This window comes from Phyllostomus hastatus, unplaced genomic scaffold, assembly GCF_019186645.2.
Source record: "Phyllostomus hastatus isolate PE091 unplaced genomic scaffold, TTU_PhHast_1.1 phas_contig_196, whole genome shotgun sequence".
In the NCBI taxonomy this organism is placed as follows: domain Eukaryota; kingdom Metazoa; phylum Chordata; class Mammalia; order Chiroptera; family Phyllostomidae; genus Phyllostomus; species Phyllostomus hastatus.
In genome coordinates, this window is record NW_025333709.1 from 28202858 (window position 1) to 28224537 (window position 21680).

Here is a 21680-nt window from a genome sequence, read left to right on the forward strand (position 1 = left end):
GCTCTCTTAATGTGTTAAAGAGGTCAACATTAGCAATTCATGATTCCCTCTAAAATTTCAGAAAAAGTTTATACTTTTCCTGTTTGCCCTATGATTTTTTTATTTTTAAAAGAAGTTTAAGAAACAAACAATGTTTAAAACCACTATTACAAAATACCAGTTTTATATCCCAATATAAAAAGTCAGTTTTACAATAAATTCACATCTTGAAGCAAACACATAAGGATTAAAGTACAAAAAACACAATTCTCAGATCAAATATATTTAAATTAATTTTAATAAGTACAAAAAGATAATGCTTAGCATTAATTTGCATGTAATCAATTAATCAGGAACTTTTTAAACAGCAAGCATAATGACATGTTCAATAAAGGTCAAATTATCTTACATAAAAATAGTGATTTTTCCCAATTACAACAAGGTCACAAATAAATATTAGCTCCTGAATTATTTCCTTAAACTAGAAGACCCACCACACAAGGGTAATGTCACCCAGAAAATTTCAAATTTCACCTCATGTGAATAGTCAGAGATAACCATTGGAACTTCATCATGCATTCTTTATGCATACAACTTTTTAAAAATTGATTTGTAGCAAGGGAAAAATATTTTAGTCTTTTCTGTTTTTTTTTCATTTTCTAATTTAGCAACAAATACATAGCTTTTTAAAGTTTCCACATATGTCACCTTGAAGGAAATATTTCATGATGGTCACATTCCTCAGTTAGGAGCACACGAAACCAAATCACATCTGCTCAGAAAAATCTTGAAAAAAAAATCAGACACCAAGAAACTTGAAATCAGTTATGGCTCAAGCATCCAAGTTCAACAAACAATGAAGAACTTGTCCATAGACGGTCAAGTTTAAATCATGAAAACTGCCGCGAGTTCAGTTCCCCTTAGGCCTCCTGATCACACATCACACTTCTTACGCACTCCGCGGATGCAGAACGGAGACCAGCGCTCCCACTACTGTGCTGACCACTTAGAATATAAAGTAATCGGAAGTGATCTGTAACGCCTTATTCCTAAAGTAATTCTAACTACTTGGTTTTGCTTTCCTAGGACCAATCGTTTTCACAGATACACTTTTGTTAGAGGTCCTCATCTTTCTGGTAATACAGACTGGCATCCGACAGCGTGAATGAAAAATTTCAATTTTTCACACCAACTAAGCTAATTCAACACTTACAGCCCCAGCGCTGACATTTATTTGGGGTCAGTTTGAATTTCTTTCTATTAATAGTAATTTGTAACAAATTGTTCAATAAAATAAATATATAGTATTTGGAGTCCAGTGGATTAAAATGTTATGAAACCAACAATATGGTAAATAAAAACCAATCCAACCCCTAACATAACCGGCAAAAAAGAAATGAAAATAAACTAGGAAAGTGTTCCTTTTCTGTGCTTAATCAACTTTAAGCATTTTATATATTATAAGTACTTATGGATCAAAAAGAAAAAATGAGCTGTATTCTCAAAATCTAAATTGTAACAAATGTTAGTAAATAGCTATTTTCACAAAAGTAGATTATTGGTTGCTGTACAGTTTTTAGGTTTGCTTGGTTTTATTGTGTAGAAAATCAGATAGTAGCCTTATTAGATTGATGCTCCCAAAAACGTATGAATATATATTTGAATTAAAGCAAAGAAAAATATAGGTTTTTTTTTTCACTTTGCCCAAAATAGGTGTTAGACTAGCATGTTGGTGTACTATTTAGAAATTCTAAACTTCCACAACATGAAGAATCACACAGTGATTGCGGCTGTTGTGAGGACTGAGCGAGGTCATAGATGCAAAGGGTCTGAAACGCTGACTAGCGCGGAGTGGTAGCATGTGGCTTTAGGTGAGTTCTCTATAGGAAGATGCTTAGACCTACTTCAGTTCAAAAAAGTTGTGAAACTGACCAGTTGTGAATGTAGATGACTTCATATTTGCAAATGAACCACCAGGTGTTTAATTTAATGAAAGCTTTCACAAACTTCCACTGAGAAACTTGGAGTTAAAGGATTTTTCTATTCTGCCTTAAAAGCGGAATTGTGATATCACTTTTAACTTAATGGCTCAAAACAATTGACTAGAAGTACCTCAGAAAAAAATGTTTACACCTTTACAAGAAGGATGGTTTCTAACCATTTACATAGCTCAAGACAGATTCCCATTAATAAGTTTGTTACAAATCTATTGAAAAGGCTATTTTATTGACTAAGTGAATAAGCTATTTTATTGACTAAGTTTAATAAGAGCTATGTTTATGATTGAATCTGTTAAAATAAATGGTTTAGATTTCACAAATTTGTCAGAATTTCTCAAAATGTTACTTCATACCTAGGAAATACACCCACATGCACGCACAAACACACACACACACACACACACACACACACTTCTAATCAAAGCTAAGACCTAAGGGTTCTTTGGGGCTGTTACTATGAACTAAAACACAGACCTGCTGTTCTTCCCTACTGGCAATGTTAGGATGTAATGAATTAAATAAAATATGCAGGGAGTGGTTTGAAGTGGAGTATAATATTACATATATAATAAAATTTTATTCATATATACAAACAAAATATTTCAGCTAAATATAATTGAGGACAATGGTCTAAATAAGTTGGAAGTTAAGAATTTTATGGAACATGATATAAAATTCTGCTAAGTAAATATTGAATAATTTATTAATGCTACCTTCCCAATATGTCTTTTATATGAACTTTATGGTTTAATCATGATTCATACTTTGATAGAATCATGACTATTAGGTACTTCTATGTGTGTGTGTATATAATGTCTCCTCTTCATTAGGAAATTAAAAAGGGAAAATGTTTCACATTGTTTAATTAGCAACAGCTCATTAATCTGGTGGGTTTCTCTCTTTTGTTTTTTTTAAAGATTTTATTTATTTATTTTTAGACAGAAGGGAAGGGAGAGGGAGAAAAATATCAGTGTGTGGTTGCCTCTTATGCACTCCCTACTGGGGACCTGGCCTGCAACCCAGACATGTGCCCTGACTGGGAATCCAACTGGCGGCCCTTTGGTTTGCAGTCTGTGCTCAATCCACTGAGCCACAGAAGCCAGGCTCTTTTCTGTTTTTTGAGGCCCTAACTTTGTCTTTGAATTAATTAAATTGTGAGTGCTTAATACTAATAAAAATATTAGCATTTTCATATAATGTTGATAACACAAGATAATGAATATTAAAATATTTATTAAATATCAAATTTAATTTTAAAGCATGGATACAAGAGGAAAATATCACGATTTGTCTTGCCCATGTCACTATTAGTGATTTGTTTTGTAGTGTCCTGGTTTCCCAGGCATGCAGGTGTCCAAAATAACTGCACCCTCCCTAATTTAAATTGTATGACTCAGTGTCCAAGATGCCTATGAAAGAAATCTCAATTAAAAGGAAAATAAATGAAATGTAAAGTAGCAATGGGTCATCTTATGATTCCCCTGAAATTCTGAATCTTTTTATATGAAAAATTTGGCAATTGCTTCAAAATTTGCTGATGAATATAGGAATGCCAGAAGACTAATAACATGGACAACTTGTATAATAAACCTATTAATATGGTCCCAGATATCAAAGTAAGTAATACCTATTTTAGTGTATCACAGGCATTGTCTGAGTGCATCAAGTATGGAGGACCTGAAGAAAACACTTAACAGATGCTGAAGAACCACGACTCTGCAGGAGGTGACTTAAACTGCTCCCCTCACCCTCCCATTGGACTGATGACGGACCCTGCCCAAGTCAAATAGCCACAAGCCACAGATTCCATAGAGGTGTGGTGCCCCACTGCAATCTACGGCATCATGGCAGAGTTCAGTTCCCTCAACCAGGAATATAAAGTCAGCCACATCATAAACACATTATATATAATATATATAATGTGAATGAAACAATGGTTTCTGTGTTTTTTTAAAAAATAAACTATGAACTATTTAAGCAAATATAGCTCAAGGGGATCAGTTATTCAAACCTGAGATAAATTCAAAGTACAGAGATCCCTGAAAAGATTGCTAAACATGAAGACTGCCACTTAAAACAAATCACTAAAGGGTAAAACAACATAGAATGGTTATAGTAATTCTATTTTTATATTCAAACAAATAGGAGCACGGATTGGAGAATAGAGAGAAACAGCTGTCATTCTAGCACACAGTGATCTGATGGCTAATGAAACGACTCTCAGTGCTGAATTCCCTTATGTGTTCAACAGAGTCTTTGATTTTAAGTTTGTATAAGAATGTGCAATGTACTTTAATTTTAACTAAATTCTGTGGATGTAATATGAGCAGTACTAACACCCTCCCCACTGCACAGCACATAGTAGGAGGTAAAAATAAAATATATTAGTGGAGTAAATAGCTGAGTCAGAGCAATAGCTATATAACAATGAGAATATACCTCTATATATGTACATGTATTTGTCTACATTTTGTACATACTATAACTCTTTATGTATATGCATGACTACATAAAATAGGCATAATGTTATGGGCCAAAGAGAACTTACTATATTAAAAACATGTTTCCTGACAAACTAGTCATTTTTAATTTGTGTTTTTAAAGTAGTTTATGGAAGAGAGAATAATTATAAAGACTACACTTTTATCATTTAAAATCCCCTTCTATGGAGCATCTTCCTTTTCTTCAGCAAGACCAAAGGCTCCCTGTGATTTATCTCAACTTTTAAAGATTAAAATGTGTGTGAAAAATACAACAAGTTAGAGAAATAATAGAAAATCCTGATCAGAGAATCAGGACATCATTGTCTCAAATAAGATTTTAACAATGAAACTAAAATTAGGTATAATGATAATAATAAATTTTCTGATCTACAATTAATTTTAATAAAACTGGTACCATTAATGTAGGTGCAGCCTTTTGTCAAAGGTATAGATGAATCTTCTTTTGTCCTGCAGAAACTGTTATATATAATTATTTTTACATATGTACATATTTATAGGTTTATAATTTATAGTCAGACATGAAGGGGTAATGCAGAACTTATAGAAATTATATTTTTCAAGTGTCTAATAATGGCACACCATACAAAGCATTTTTATTGCTCTCTTTCAAGCACTGTGTACATTCTTAAACTATTGCACACTTCCCTAAACTACAAAGAAGAGCTACACTGTATCTAAGTGTATAAGAATAAGATATCTTCTATTTCAATGTGTAGATAAAGTGCACATTTTAAAACTGTTTAGGTGATAAAGAAGGTGTTATTGAAAGGGGATTAAAGGTATAAATTTATTGGCTCATGTAATAATATTATTTTATTAAGGATGATGGATTACTTTTTATAAGGGAATTTTTAATGTCAAGGTTGTCCTCAGGGTAAATTCTTCAGGGCATTTGTGACCTTGGCAATAAGACAATCATGCAAGCACATCATAAAAATCACACTAAAAGAAAGAAATTTAAAAAAATAAAATTTAAACGAGGTGAAGGAATAGCAATTTTTGTTGTGATTTTGCTTGTTTCAATAAGACACTCCTTTTATTGATTTATGAATATACCTACTTATGCACTATACTGAAATATGTACAAAACTGCAAGAAATGCCACTATTGGTCTACTTATGTTTCTACAAAAACACCATCATAAAGGTGTATCTAGTAGTAAAAGTCAACTAATAACTGCTAATGTATTATTTGTGAATCAAAAGGATCTTAAGTTTGCCAAAAGCACTGAATCTAGGCGTAAGACACAATTGTTAACTTTTATTAACATATGTGAGGGGCATACAGAATACTTCTTAAATATTAAAAGGAAAATGAATTTTACCCATTAATAATTAGTAGTTATATAAAGTAGAAAATTTTGGGTTTTAATTTAGCTACATGTTTGTGTACCTGTTCTAATTAAACTAATTGTGCACGTTACATTTGTGCATGTGAATTCACAATTTGTTGGTGATCCTTTGTAATTTCAGTTTAAAAATGTTCAGCTCTTACCAAAACCTCTTCTGGTATACAAAGCTGTTGTAAATTTGGGTCAGCAAAATTTAAAGTTGCAATTTACAAAAGCAGATTTACAATAATTCTTATCTGAAAGTGCTGCTTTCAAGACAGAAAAATGTGCCAATGAACTGCCCTTTCCATTGTGATTAGTGGCTTCTGAGTCCTGATGAAAAGAAGCCTTAAGGCAGAATTTGCAGTAAACAGGAAAGAAGAGAATCATATAAGTGTTCGTCTACTCTCTGTGACACCTATGAATTCTCATTGGTGGGAGTTTTTGGCACAGTTTTCTAATCCAATATGAGTGTTGCTCTGCAGCAGCCAAACTGGATGCTTTTTCCAGTCCCCAGCACCAAGAAAATTTAGCTCATTGGTTTCAATACAACACAAACCTGGAAAGTGTAACACACATTTAATTTTACTTTCTAAAATTTAAGGTAGTTTCCAATGATTAAAATGATCCGTGGGATTTCAATGATCACTTTCAAATAAACTCTGATGCTAAAAATGTAATGACCATGACATTCCAGGAGTTTCTATATTCTAGGCATAATTAACATCCTGGCAGGGGTTATTCATAATTATTTGAGCTTATCATGCTATAATATGCACATGGCTATAGATACTCTATAGAATAATTAAAAGCTTTTGTCAAATTTCTAGTTTTTTCCTCTGATGTGTGCTAAGCTTCCAATTATGCTAGGAGGGATTTTGAGTGCTCAGGAAGGGGCTGCTGTTGCAGAAATGTGGTCCTGTTATTTAGAAGAATTTATCTTGCAATGACAGTGTCGTCTTACATTACAGTTAGGCAACAGTAGAAAACACTCCTATATAAGACTTAAATCAAAAGGGTTCATAAAGTGTGGCATAGGATCCCTATTGTCATCACTATTAGAAGAGGAAAGAAATCATGTCACCTGAAATCCACCTTAAAAACCAGTTCCTAGGGTCAATCTTGATTCGGGCATGGGGTGCTTCCAGCCTACAGTTCCATGAGTTAGCAAATGCGTGTCTCCATTAGAGGTGTACTGTTTAGCTATATTGCTATATACATACTATACATGTTGGTTCACAAATTAGCAGTTATTAGTCAGACTGTACATAGCAAAAACAAACCAAGCTGAATGGTGTTATACATCCCAAAGTTAACCTGTGTCTAGATTCAGGGACTGACCCCTAATACAGGTTCCCTGTTTAAATATGTGGCCCAGTAAACTAAATTAAATGTACCAAACAAAACTGGGAAAACTATTCTAGACATTCTGTCAATTTTGCTAACACTGTTGAAGGTTTTCTTGGCTTCAGCGGGCTTGTTCTCTGGCTTCTTGTTGGGCTCCGGTGTGGTCGCGCTCTTGGAGATGGTGGAGAGAACCGGGTCTTTGGAAAGATTCGGGGCGTAATTGGCAACAGCCACTGCATAGGCATTGTTCTGTATCATGACAGAGGCTTTCTCTTTTTTCTATTGAAAAATACAAGAATTAACAGAATGTGGGTTGAGTCTGCTGCTTAACATGTTCCAAACTCCAGTTCAAATTCTGAAGAAAAGTATCTTGATAAACATTAGAAAGGAGGAATTTAGGAAAATAAATGAAAGGGGTGTGTGAAGTCCTAAAACCATGAGGGTGAGGGAACCCCAAAGTAACCAAAAGTACCATTTTCCCAAAGAGCTATGTTTTTGTTGTTCACAGGGAAGCAATACAAATGCAACTTTAACAAATGACAATTTTGACTATTACAAGTAACTCAAATATTTGTTCTATGAATGAGTGAATGAATACATGAAATGTAGAAATACTTTAACAAGAGGAATGATCATCTACCATGATCATCTACCATGAATGATCGAGAAGTCTGAAGAAAGACATTTAATTTCTTTAAGTTGACAGCAGGATTTCCCCGCTTCATGGCAAACAGCAATGCTTTACTCAGACGGTGAAAATTTGTAACCACATACAGATGGTGGTGTAATCAACACTAAAACAGAAGAAGGAAAATGAAATACAAACTTTTTTGATTTTTGCTAGCTCATCCACCACCTGTTTCTCCTTAGGATCCTCATTTCAGTTCTCACTAACTCTAGTCCAGGTCATTCTGTCTCCTGCCTGTACAAATGGGCATATCCCTGTGCGCTCTCCCAGGCCTGCTAGGCCTCGCCCAATCATTAGACACACTATAGCCCCAGGGATTTAAGTCATAAACTGGATCCTGTCACTTCTCCACTTAAATCTGTTAAATACTATCTCATAGAACCTAGAATAAAACCAACAGATCTTACCATGGCTTTTTTCTTCTGCTTATCATATACCAGTGCCACTGAAATAGCTCTAGTTTGCAAAATATCTCCTTGTTTGGGGTCTTGGGCCATGCCACTTCCTCACCCTACCCCACGTTCCGATTTTCCTGCAACCCATTCCCTCTCATATGTTGATCTTGGTTTAAACATCATTCCCTCAAAAAAGCCTTCCTTAACCACTTTAACTACCATAGTCCTTGGTCCCAAACGTGTTCTTTCATAACACCCAGCTTATTTAATTTCCATTCCCATCATGGTCATTTTTAAAATGTGTAAATTTCTTCTTTTGTGTGATTATTTTATTGACATCCTTCTTTCTCATTAGAATCTATATTCAGTGAAGGCTGCTGTTACTTCTGGCTTGCTCACCATTGTAACTTAGCATTTACCATGATGCCTTTCATAGAGTAGGCACATAATATGTACTGAATTAATGAAACTGGAAAATACAAACTGTATTTACCTGTACTTTCCACTAGTATAAATACTAAATATTATTAGTTATCACAAAGTGAACAAAATTAGCCAGCAAAGACTTATGCAAAATAGTGAATAGTATAGTCAATTGATTAGATTTAGAGGACCAATTGGCCTAGAACAGAATTTTGAGCATCAGTTACTTTGCATTAAAAATTCTCAAAGTGTTCAAGTAAAATAAAATATGAAAAGGCCTCTGAAAAGCCAGGACATCTGAAAAGAGGCCTGGGTTTTCTGTCCTTCACTGGCATCGGGCTTTTCCCTCTCCTTTTCCCTTGCTGATGAGATGTTCTTCCAGACCTGCCTGGAGTACAAAAGGAAATGGGGTGAGGGACTACCATTTGTATTTTTATGAAAAGCTAAAAAAAAAGAGCATTTCTTCTGTCGTGGCACTTGCAGTTACCATGTGACAAATGGAGGGTGATGTACTAGTGGGTAACTGCTGAGATAATAGCGAACAACTTTTGAGCATTATTAAGCCATGTCAGGTTGAATGGTGAGCCTGGGGGTGTCATCTGTGACAAACTTCACTAATGGGTGAGAAGTAAGCTCTATTATTAGCCCCGTGTTACAAATTCAGAAAGGGAGGCTAAGGAGGTTTCGTGGCATGGCCCGATCTCTTGTCAATGAAGTGGATGAAAAGGCACACAAACCTAGGTGTGTGAGAATTCCGACCTCCACTATGAACAGCATGCTATGTGACTTTCACGCTGGGGAAGCTGTTTAAAACCTGGAAGTACTTTCCCTAAAATATTCTAATTGAAGTTTGTGTTACTGCCTCAATCTTCTGAAATGACTCTTAAACCCCTAGAGTATGTAACATATAGTGTTTATATTATTTCAGCCCTACCCAAGCATCATTTAAAACATCAAATTGTACTTATAAAGCATTTGGGACTTGAGAATACTTCTTAACATATCCCTGTTTCAGCTTCTAGTTGGATAAAAAGGGAGATACTTATACCCAAGCCATCCTGAACTGTTGGGAGAATCAAAGTGACTAATAGTTGTATTTCAATCACATTAGAAAACAGCTCCTTAGTAGAGAGTAGTGAAAGTTATAATTTAATTACAATCTAGACAATGATTACTGACATATAAGATTTAAAAATGTACTTTATATTTTTGGAAGAAGACATAAACACGGTACAGAAGAGCTCAAGGAAAGTTTTGTGGAAGAGGAACATTTACAATAAGTTGTATTAGGAATTATGGTATACGGTTTGGACTTTAGACAAAGAAACATAAAATGTTAATGTTTTTTGTTCCAAGGGGAACTACAGATAGAAGTCTGTACTAACACTTACCAGCATCCTTTCTGCCTCCCACTTAAATACCCTCCATTGCTAATAAACGCACAGGCGATACTGAAAATACGTAACAGGCTCTAGAGCGGAGGCACAGACAACTCAGAACACCAGAATCCTTACACGTTGTGTTTCACTGAACTTCTTCACCTACGTATTCCACAGGTGTTTAAAACAAAATATCCAGAAATGAATCAAGGTTACTTTAAACCCCAACCTAAATCTGTATACCCACCTGTATTCCCCAACCTGTGAATAGTACCACAAAAGTGCCAAGAGCTGGTGATCAATCCACATTGGTCCCCTCTGTCTGATATATTTTACATGGATTCAGCTCAGAATCACATCTGTGGAGACATCACTTCCTACACCAATAAGTCTGCCTTGCATGTGCTTCCACAGCACCCTAGTGCTTGTCTCTATAATGGCATGTATGTACACTTTTCACACCTTGTTTCCTGTTCCACCTTATGCCTTACAAGTAAGATCCTTGAAGGCATAAACTAAACAATGCAGAGATCCTAGCAAGCTCCAAAAATGTTTGGTTAATGGTAAATGAATGGTAGAATGATTACTCTGATTTTATACATACATACATACATACATATATATATATATATATACACACATATTCGTATATATATATGAACATTAGGTTTTTGTAAAATACAATAAAATTTTATTATTATAAAAATATTAGATTTCAATAGTTTATTCTACATGCCTATTATGTAATTCTCCTGAAAGTTCTCAATTCTACCATCAACAAAGGTAAGAGACTGGGAAATCATAAAATAAGCTCAACTTTAAAACAATGTTTCTGGAAGCTTTACTAGTGACTGAGACATGCAAGTGGGAAAGGGGCAAATATAGCTTATGAACAAAATCAATAAACAATGTATTTTTATACCCTACCTGGGGAAAATGTAAGTTATGCTGCTATGGTATTTGTTGATGCTGCTACTGAAGTGGAATGAAAAGGAAATATAACCCACAGTAATTAAGTTCTAATTTTAAAATGATGTTTTACAGAACTCAGAATATTCTGAGCTTATTATTCTGTTAGAGTTCTAAATACATAATTAAAAATTCAAGACTGGAAATTTTCTGGTTACAGCAATCTGAATGTCTTATACCATGCTGTCAAATCAATCTTGGCTTCCTTATAATGTTAGACAAAGTAGTGTGTTAATAACCTGAGTGGTTGCTTTAGCTCCTTATTAGTGAAGTGACCTGGCATATAAATGAAAATAGCAATCACACGGTTTGAGAGTTGGAAAGAATCTCAGATTTGTCCATTAGAGCAAGGCGCTTTTGTAAATATAACGCTAGGTACAACAGGCTTTGGAGAAAACACCAGGTCTCCAAAGCAGTAAATCTATGCTCTTTTTACATAGCATGTTGCTCTTTTACAGTCACTGTGGCTACTGGAAAGCCCAGTACCTATAAAACAGCAACAGGCTCCCTGGTCAGACAATGGTATTAACTACTTACTAACCATCCTGGCTGAGAAAAGTGATACTTACAGAAGATTGTTTGGAGGTTATATAGTCCATCCACTTCTCTAAGTACTCTAAAGTCTTTCCTTGGATTAAACTGGGCCATGAGAAAGCTATGTACTTGGGCCATATTAGCTTAGCTCCTTGAAGAATTGCCTTCACTGAGTTGTATGTTAATGTACTGCCTTCAGCTTTTATTGAAGGGGACTACAAGAAACATCAATATGAAATTCATTACTGCGTTTATTGGGAAATTGTTGACATTCCTACCTGCAACAGTACCCAGCTTTCTCTGATATAAAATCCATATGATATTGTTTTAAAAAGAGAATTCAGTGTAGGAAAAGTTTTCTTTCTGAAGAAATTTATGCTTCCATTTTTTGATTGAAGAAAAACACCACCCCCCACCAAGCAAAGATTTACTGTGGTAGCCAAGAAGCTCAGAATTTGAAACTTAGCTACTCTAATTGTGAACTACAGTTAACATTCTGACTGCACTATTTGCTGTCTATTTTCCTTCATTCTGACTTCCTACTTCTATTCCTAAATTATTTTGTAATAATTTAAGTACATGTGTTCTTCTGGCAAACTGCCCGAAATGCTTTTGGAACAAGGCAGGATGTTAAAAATGCAAAGAAATCAATAAAAACACTTGAAAAAGGATGCTTTTTATGAGTTGCATGGAGTGGATCACAAAATAATGTCACACTTCATGTTAGTTTGGGTATCAAATTGCTATGTCTCTGTTCTAATAGTTTAACATCCAGTGTATTTCCAGAAAATATGCTTTGTTTGGGCAGTACAGGACCACTGATTAAGGTTTAGAAATGGAAACCATATCAACAGATTAAAGTTAGTTATTTTAAAAATTTTAATGGAAATAAATTACATGTTAAGTGGTATGCTAGGGAATGACAGAAAAAACGATGAATAAAACAAAGCTATTATCTTCTTAGAGAATGTAACCTGCTGTTAAAAACAGATTTATTTACAATAAATGTGTAATTTAATGAGGTTATATAAAATAACTTGTACCAGGTTCTGTAGAAACACATTGGCAATTAGATGCATTTGGTAAGTTTTAAGATTTAAGGAAAATCAGATGGATTTTATGGAATAAATGAAAGTTCATTAGTTAGGGAAGGAGGGCAAGGGAATTGCAACAGAAGGGATTATTAGTGCATCTAGTGCCCCAGAGATGTGCAGAAGCAGGGGCATCTGGAGGGGGAGGTGGAATGGCCTGAGGAGTACTATGAGCATGGACTTCAGATCTGTGTTGAATATTGAGTCTACCACTTAGTGGATGTGTGATCCTGGTCAACACTCTGTGTGCCCAGACCTATAGACTTCTTTTCCAAACTGGAGATATTCCCAGGCACATAGTAGTAAGTGCACAATGAAGAGCAAATAATAGTGCCCTTATTATTCGTCATGTAAATAGAAAAATGTAGATGAGAAAACCTGGACCCATATTAGCCAAGCTGCTTGAAGAGTTGCCTTCAATAATTAATTAAAGAGCTGAAAGATTAAACAATCAGATTTTAGTTTTAGGAAGATAACTTTGGACCTAATTTATAGAATGAACTCAAGGCAGAAATGATTAGAAATAATAAGGAATAAAGATATTCAAAAATGAGAGATGGCAAAGGCATAATCTATGACATATAGGGTAGAGAGTGGACACCGTTTAATGACTGGTGATGTTAAGGGGTTCCTCCAAGTTGTTGGCATGTGATATTAGGTTTTGCCATGAAATGAGGTACAGATAAAAAATAGGCTGCTTTGGGAGGATTGAAACAATAAATTTAGGAGTTTTATTTTTATTTGTTGTTTCTTTTATTAAAAAAAGATATGTAAAAATCGAGTTATTATATTCCAGCATAAGAGCCTAAGGGACACATTGGGTATATGATGACAGAAGAAAGTATGAGTTACACTTACAGATAATACCTGGGAGGTAAAACAAAGAAGTTGGTTGTAAATTTGATTTGTCTTACTTCATTAATCTACACCATATTTATTGAGCAATTAATTTATACAAAATCTTGTGCAAATGGACAGGGATAAATGACTTATTAAAATAATCATAGTCATTGTTTTCATGATCAACAAAGGCATTGAGACTTGAATATGCAATTACAAGTTATAATAAAGGCTCTGAAGCAAAAGGAGAGGGTACTAGGCACACTACAAAGAGACCTAATCATTTGGGGGTGGGCAAGAATTCAGAAACTTCCTGAGGGTTGGCATTTGTACTGAGGATGAGGCAAGACTATCTACTTGGAGACAGTAAATAGCTGGACAGTCTGCTTAGTGAGGCACACATTCCTGCAAATACTGTCAGTAAAGCCCTTAGAGTGAGAACACACAGTGAATAGTAAAAACTAAAGCAACATGAAATAAAGCCAAATGATTGTCTGTTTGGGGATAAACAAGAGCAGATGCTGGGGAGACTGGATCCACTCTGAACTCGGGCAGAGAATTTCAAAGAATAGAATGAATAGTGGCAGCTGCCAGAACTTGAGGGAAGGAAGTTGATATTCTAAACCTCATTTTAAAGAGGAAAAGATGAGAAAATGTCACTAACTTGGGCCTGGAATGGATTTCTCAAATATAGCAGAATTCAATGGGTTTCCATTGAGAAAAATGGAAAATTATTATCTGATCTGAAAATGTGGAGGTTGCTGGTATCCTTTGGTGACAGGACAATAAATACAAAGGGAATCAGATTATAGTGGGTTGAAGATTACATTGAAATTGAGACATGGCAGTGTAAGCAATGCGTTCAAAAAGCTCAAAGGGTAAAAAAGAGGGTAGACTCTGAGGATAGGAGAATGGGTGACACAGGATCTGGAGAGATTTTTATTTCTGTCTCTATGGTAAGGTGAGCATATTAAGCATCTTCTTAAACTAAAAGGAAGGAGGCAATTAAAAAACAAAAGCGGGCTTTGAATAAATAAGAAAAAATAATAACCAATGGATGAACGTTGAGAAAGGAACAAGAAGGCAAGGACACTGAATAATTAGTCTTGGGCAAGTGGAAAACACTGGGCATAAGGGAAGGTTCCAGAAGAACTCAGAGGGTTACATAAGTAGATACTTTTGTGTATGGAAAGACTTAAAAACTTGGAATTGAACCATTTGATCCAGCACCACATTTTTACAATAACAAGGTTCTGTTGTGTGATTTTACACCTGAGCCTAAAAGGAATGTACAATTTTGACCAAGCTTACAAAACAAGGTAGGATTTATCTTCCAATAGAGCGCTCAAAAGTAGTGTGAATGTAACTTGAGGATATTTATTTATTTAACTTTAACGACCATCAGAGTATAATCTACATGTAAACTATGTCAAATACATATTACTTTTAAAAATATAACATTAATATGTATGTATCAATGATTACTCTTATAAAGCAAATTAATACTTGCCAACTAACAAATTTTCAAGTTTTCATGTGCTTTTTGTATTGACAAATGCCTTAACTGATTTTCCTCATGTTGAAGAAAGCAGAGGACTTCGTCAGTCTGATTAGAATAAAAGGACACCAATAAAATGGCAGGTGGATTAAAACTCTATTTCTAAAAAATTATTATTTTTCACTTAAAAATTAAATTGAAAGAAAGATAAAGCAGAGGTAGATTGCATTTCATTCATATATGTGAAGGGTTAGTTTAGGGTATTCTACTTGAATTTTTTCCAGTCTAAGGACCTGGAAATTTCCAATGTAGGTTTAAGAAACACATCCCAAAAGTCATTTGAATCAGGGAATTGTATTGGGCACCCATTGGTAAATTCATCATGGGAAAGTTTTAAAACTTCTCATTGATATCACATTACTACATAGCCAGATTTAATATCAGAAATTTGTTTATTTTTTATTCAACAAAAATTTCATACCTGGCACTGTACTTGGCACTCTAGCTATGAATAAGAAATAAAAACAAGCATTGTGCCTGAAGTAATGTACCCTTTAACTTCATCACTAAACTTGAACCACTAAGAACTGAAACAATATAAACTTTATTATTTGTTTTCCTACATGTTATGTTGTAGCATCAATGATTTTGACCTAGATTTCTCTCCACTATGTGTGATTTGATATGTGGATAGACTTAAATCCAGTATTCATTCATGGAGGTTATTGCTTTTAAAATGTATTTTCAAAAATGGGTTGTGGATTGTTGGTTGTTGTGGGGTTTTGTTTTTTTTTTTTTTTGCATATATAGGTAATTCTTTTTTCCAAGTTCAGAGGTTGAGAAGGCATACTTTTTGACTTGCCACAACACAATGCCAGTTTGATTGGCATACTCACAGCGTTAAAATATATTAATGAATTTTGACATGGGGAATTTATACCACAAACTACTATTTACCATTTGTGACACACTCACAAATGACCAACTAGCATCTTATCTTCAAAAATATATTAGCATGAAAGTGCATGTGCTAACTAATATCACTAAAAAGAAGTAATTTCATAGATAGTAATGACAAAGCAGCTTACCACATGGGGGTTGAGGACATAAATTAACAATAAAATGAAATGGAAATGCTGAAATAATCTGGAGGTTAAACAAAGAAACTTAATCAAACTTAATGTTTGCTCATTGGCTACTTGTCTGCAAAATATAGCCTACAAAATAAATGAAATAAACCAGAACTCATTAAAGCTTTGTTTACAAAATGATGGGAAAGGAGCAAGACTTTTAAACTATAACATGTTTGTATGCTTAAGCTGAAACATGGACATAGAAATGAGGAAAATATTTATATTGAAATAACTGAAAAAGAAATGAAATCAACAAATACATTATTCCAAATGTACTAGAAGAGCATTTAAGTAGATAGATTGCTAAAAGTGATCCTACAAGTAGAACTTTTTATTCTTATTAAGGAAACTTTATTGCATATTGTGGTATATCCAAAGCCTTCTCTTAAGGTAGATGAATAATAACCTATAGAATAAGAAAGGAAACAGCTGGTATATCAATGCACAAAACTACTAACCACTAACTTTCATACTGGAAACCTAAAAATGGGCACCAACAACCCACAAAAAAAGTTTATCTTGAACCTAAATAACTTTTGTCTTACAGACTACATGAACAACCTAAAATGTCTAGGCATTCCAGCACTGACTCAGTTATTTCATACAACATGGGGGAAATAACAATGATATATATATAGACTTTTACATCCAAGCAACAGAGATGGAAGTAGGTGAAGGGTAATAACTCAACCCACACATAAGGCATGAATTCTATAGCAGGTACAGGTAGCACCCACTTTTAATAAATAAATCAATGTGGTGTTTAAGAGTGTGAACTTAATGATCAGACTTGGGTTCCATTATACTTATTAACTGTTTGTGTGAGCGTGGGCAAGTAATTTCATGAAACTTCAGCTTCTTCGTCAGAATAAAAAAGAATTAATATGAGACTTCAGTTACAAAGTTGATGTAAAGATTACATGAGCCTGGCTGGCGTAGCTCAGTGGATTGAGCGCGGGCTGCAAACCAAAGTGTCACAGGTTCAATTCCCAGCCAGGGTACATGCCTGGGTTGCAGGCCATAACCTCCAGCAACTGCACATAGATGTTTCTCTCTCTATCTCCCTCCCTTCCCTCTCTAAAAATAAATAAAAATAAAATCTTTAAAAAAAAAGATTACATGAAAGAGTATGTGTTAAAAAAAAAGTTATCATGGCTCCTGACACAGAGTCAGAGCTCACCAGATGCAAGGGAGTGGCTCTAAAGACGTACACTACCACGAGCACTCCTACAGGGTTTCAGGCAAGAGCACCCTTTCAAAGAAATCGTTATGATTCATACACACAGATGCTAAATCTGCTAAATCTCTCGGGGAGTGCCTTAATCATGGAAAGGAGGAAGTTATCACTTACCTTGTCATTTACTACGCTCTTCCCATCCCAAGCCCATCCTCTTTTGGTGAAGTAATTAACAGTTGCAAATTCAATGAGGGCAGAGAACACAAATGCATAGCAAACAGCAATAAACCAGTCCATGGCAGTTGCATAAGCCACTTTGGGGAGAGAGTTCCGAGCACTGATGCTTAGAGTTGTCATTGTCAGGACAGTTGTCACACCTACAGAAGAAAAGATTAGAACCACAACATAAACGGGTCCTAGCAGGACAGCGTGGAAAGCAGTATTTGTTTGCTTGTTTGTTTCTGAAGCAACTTTCAGGGTCACATTATTACACTAAAAAAAATTAAGTTAAACTAACAAAACAAACAAAAACAACAAAAACAAAAAACTACCAAGAGAGATGACCCTGAAATGCCTTCAGTTCTCATTTTTGTTTGTAAGAGTCCCTCTGTTCTCTTCAGGACAGCTGAGGGTAAAAGGACGGGTGAGGCTCAGGTAGAATTTCTGATGAGGGAAAGCCGTCACTTTAAATTGACCTACAGCTTGTTAACATCGATTTTTTTAACCCTACATAAAGTCTCATATTAGCTAGTTCACTATTTATGTGAATCATGCTAGACCACGGACCGATCCTTCTCAGCAATGATTACAATGGAACTACAAGTCAGAAGTTCCTAATCCCCAGTGTGAACACTACACTATGAAGTTAATTCCAGACTGCTTAGCACAGGAAGGACATCATTTCTTCCATAATAAAGTTTAAAATGTATAGAAAATTCAAAAAAAACATTAAAACTAAAACCTTGTAACATGTAAATCACTACTTTTGAGGAATATTTTAAATTTCTATTGATTTAAACAAACTCTAGTTCCCTTGTGCAGTTGGTAGTCACTTGAGCCAATAAAATATCAGGGCAATTTCAGTATGAATCTGCTGTGTTTCATCATATTCAAATGTTGCCCACCTCTAAATGTTATTGTATTTTTTTACCTGATTTTGTACACTAGACAAGGAAACTGTTACCACTGACTGTAAGTTCCTTCCTCCTGCCCTCCCCTGATTCCCTTTTTTCTGTTGCTGGAAAGATGAGTCTCTGGGCAGCTCTTCTGCCTGCTAGTGAAGCCCAGCCCAGTCCCCTCACGCTGAGAACAGAGCGAGCTAGGCGTTAAATAAGGAGTGCACTTACCCTGGAAGGTCACAAACCTCCCACATGCCTGTATCCCAACAATGTGCATTTTTCTCTACCTAGAAGGGCCTCCAGAAACGATGTTCCCACATTTCTTTAGCAGAAAGTTTCTTCCTTTAGCACCTCTGTGTGACCACTGTAACTCAATGCTTTTGGGGGATGCTTATGTTTCTTTTTCAGTGAAATAAAAGGCAAGTACCTCAAAATGCTTTTAGCACTAAAATTGTACACATATATCTGAAACATGTGAACATTCCCCATACACAGGTAATAGCTAACATACAGCTTTTTTATATGCTGGTGTTACTCTATGTAGTATCATTTTAAGGTGTAACTGTCAAAAATTTCAATTTGTAGTAGCTGAGTGAATGATAGAACCGTAAAGGAATGACAGGTGTTGAGTGAAAACACCTTGAAAAGAGAAAAATCAAATCAGGGGAAGTGATTTCAGCACAGACATCACCGTGGACACCAAAGGCAGATGCCAAAGACCTAATTTTGTGACCGTGGGGAAATTCCCTAGCCTCTTTGTGCCAGTTGCCTCCTTTGTAAAGTGGGGACTGGGAACAGTGTTTCCCATAGACTTGTTAGAGCAACAGTAAGTTGCTGCATATAAAGCACTGTCACTCTCTTAAAAAGAAACAGTGCATGTGTGAAAAATTATCACGCTGGACTAAAACAAATTTAAATAAAAATAAAATAAAATCCCTCTTCAGTCTTTTATATCCAAAAATGTTTTTGTGTGGGTATTTGTGACTGGGGTGCGGGGTGAAAGTTTGGGAGGAAACGTCTCAGACATCTCGGGCACAAAAACTGCTGTAGAACAAACATGTAAAATTATTTGATACCACCTGCTGGTTACTGCTAGAAATGGCAGAAACAACAGGCATTCTAATAACAGGAGGGTTTTTTCACCTTTCAGTTCAATGGACAAAGAAATAATACCTCCCTTTCAAATAATGACACCAGTAATAATAATAACAACAACAATAATAAACAGTAACAACAACTACCAATAATAATATGATTAGCATGTACAAATATAGTATGAAAGGTTGCAATTTTAATTTATTGTATTTTTAAGGGTATAATTTTGACTTTGTACTATATCTGAATGATCAAAATGGCAAAACTTCTGTGTATGATGGAGAGAACTTAGAACTTACATAACAAATCTTTGTCATAAAACCTAATTAAATTCCACTAACTTAGATAGAATCTATTTACTATGATCTAGAAGAAACCGTCCAAAAGGTTAATTATAGTGTGGACAAAACTATGAGGGAGTACAAAGGTATTTTGTTTGCTCACCTGAATATGTCATGGATTTTAATAAATCTAAAACTCATATCCCTTTCTCCAAATGTTTTTCTTCCCAACGCCCTTTTCTCAGTGAAAAGCACCTACAATCTAAATGAAGCCATTTCGTATTCCGGGCTGAAGCTGCGTGATATATGGTGTCTGTTAGTCTGAGTTACACACCGTTTCCTTTGCCTAGAAATATTCCCTGTTACTCATCCCTCTGCTGTGTTTAGCTAGCCCCAAGTCCTTCTCTTAATAAATTAATGGGCACCTACTAAATGTGAGGTCCATTTGTGGGCCCTGGGGACGCACCAATGATCAGACAGCGAAGATTCCCGCACCAAAAGGGGTGCACAGTCTGCTAATGCTGCCGCACACACAGCCCAGTCTGCTCGCGCTGCAGGATTTCTACCCGGAAAGCTCCTATGAGATCGCCCCGCGCATACCTCTGCCAGATCACGTTTTCATTTTGAATTTTCTGTTGGTTTACATGATCGTATATCCCAATCAACTACGTGGATGAGAGCATGAGTGTCTTCTTCTCCCCAAATTTCTGGGGCTCCCCAAAGGGATGCCCAGGAGAGGGTAAGAGGTCATTCAAGAATTTTTAAATGTATTATTAAATATTTAAACTACTCCTCCAAGTATCTTTAATTGATAACTACTGATCTAGTAGGATAACTGCAAGAATTCTATTTGTCCATTTATAAAGCAAGCATTCATTTAGTCCCCATTTTTTGCTGGGCACATATGATTTTTTTTCTTAAAAATAAAACAAAAAAGCACAATGTAAACGAACATCACAACTGGGCTGGGTTGTTGATGAGCTGTAACCAGGTGCTCTGTCTAGACTGGGAGGCTGGGTTAGGCTTCCCATGGGAAATAGGGGGAAGAGTTCAAGGGGTCACCTGACAAGAGGAAGTAAGGAGACTTAGAAAAGAACATGCCCAGAAGCCCAGGGACCTGGGGAAATGTGGCATTAAAAGGAGCAGAAAGAGGCTTACAAGATGGGAAGGCAGCGGGTAAGGTTTCACTGAAGATGAGGCCAGAGCCAGAGCACGAGGCCAGAGCCAGACCCCTCAGGCCTTGTTAGATTGTGCCGACGGGATGCAATCTGCTTTCCCGAGCAGTGGGCAGCCATCGCACACAGAGATTGTTCTAAACGGAGGTGACATAAGCAGTATTACTTTGGCTGCTGTTCCTCTGTTGTTAAGATGATTGTTTTTCCCTTCTCTTGTTTTCCCAACATTTTCTCTTTGCTTTTGCTTCACTGCAGCTTGAATATGAAAAGACTAGGTATCTTTTTTCTCGTTTTTTGTTTTTGTAAATTTATCTTCCTTGATGTTCTTTGAGCTCTCTGTATCTGTGGTTTGTCCACTAATATTTGGAAAGTTCTCAGCCATTATCACCTCAAATATGGTGTCTGCTCTGTTCTCACTTCCTGCTTCTGATATTCCAATTATGAATATGTTACACCTGTTGAAACATGTTACACCTGTTGAAATTGTAGCATGGCTCCTGGATGCTTTGTTCGGTTTTGCTGATATTGTTTTATTTTTCCTGCTAAATTTTTAATTTTGAAAGTTTCTAATGATTAATATAGAAGCTCATGTTGAGTTTACTGATGAGCCTATCAGAAGCACTCTCCATTTCTATTACTGTTTTTTATCTCTATCATTTCTTTTGATTCTTAGAGTTTTCATATACCTGCTTACATTACTGACATTTGTTTGAATTAGTAAAAC

General features: G+C 35.5%; 1 protein-coding gene across 3 annotated transcripts in view; it reads right to left on the reverse strand.

Moving 5' to 3' along the window:
• Positions 1 to 259: 259 nt before the first annotated feature.
• Positions 260 to 21680, reverse strand: part of GABRA2 (gamma-aminobutyric acid type A receptor subunit alpha2) — a 109140-nt gene continuing 87719 nt past the window's right edge. For all 3 annotated transcript variants that reach the window (XM_045834267.1, XM_045834266.1, XM_045834268.1), the window contains 2 exons: positions 17462 to 17664; positions 260 to 7439 (listed from right to left, as the gene is read on the reverse strand). In XM_045834267.1, coding sequence (XP_045690223.1) covers positions 7143 to 7439; positions 17462 to 17664 — 500 coding nt within the window. In that variant the 3' untranslated portion in view covers positions 260 to 7142. The remainder of the gene's footprint in view (positions 7440 to 17461; positions 17665 to 21680) is intronic.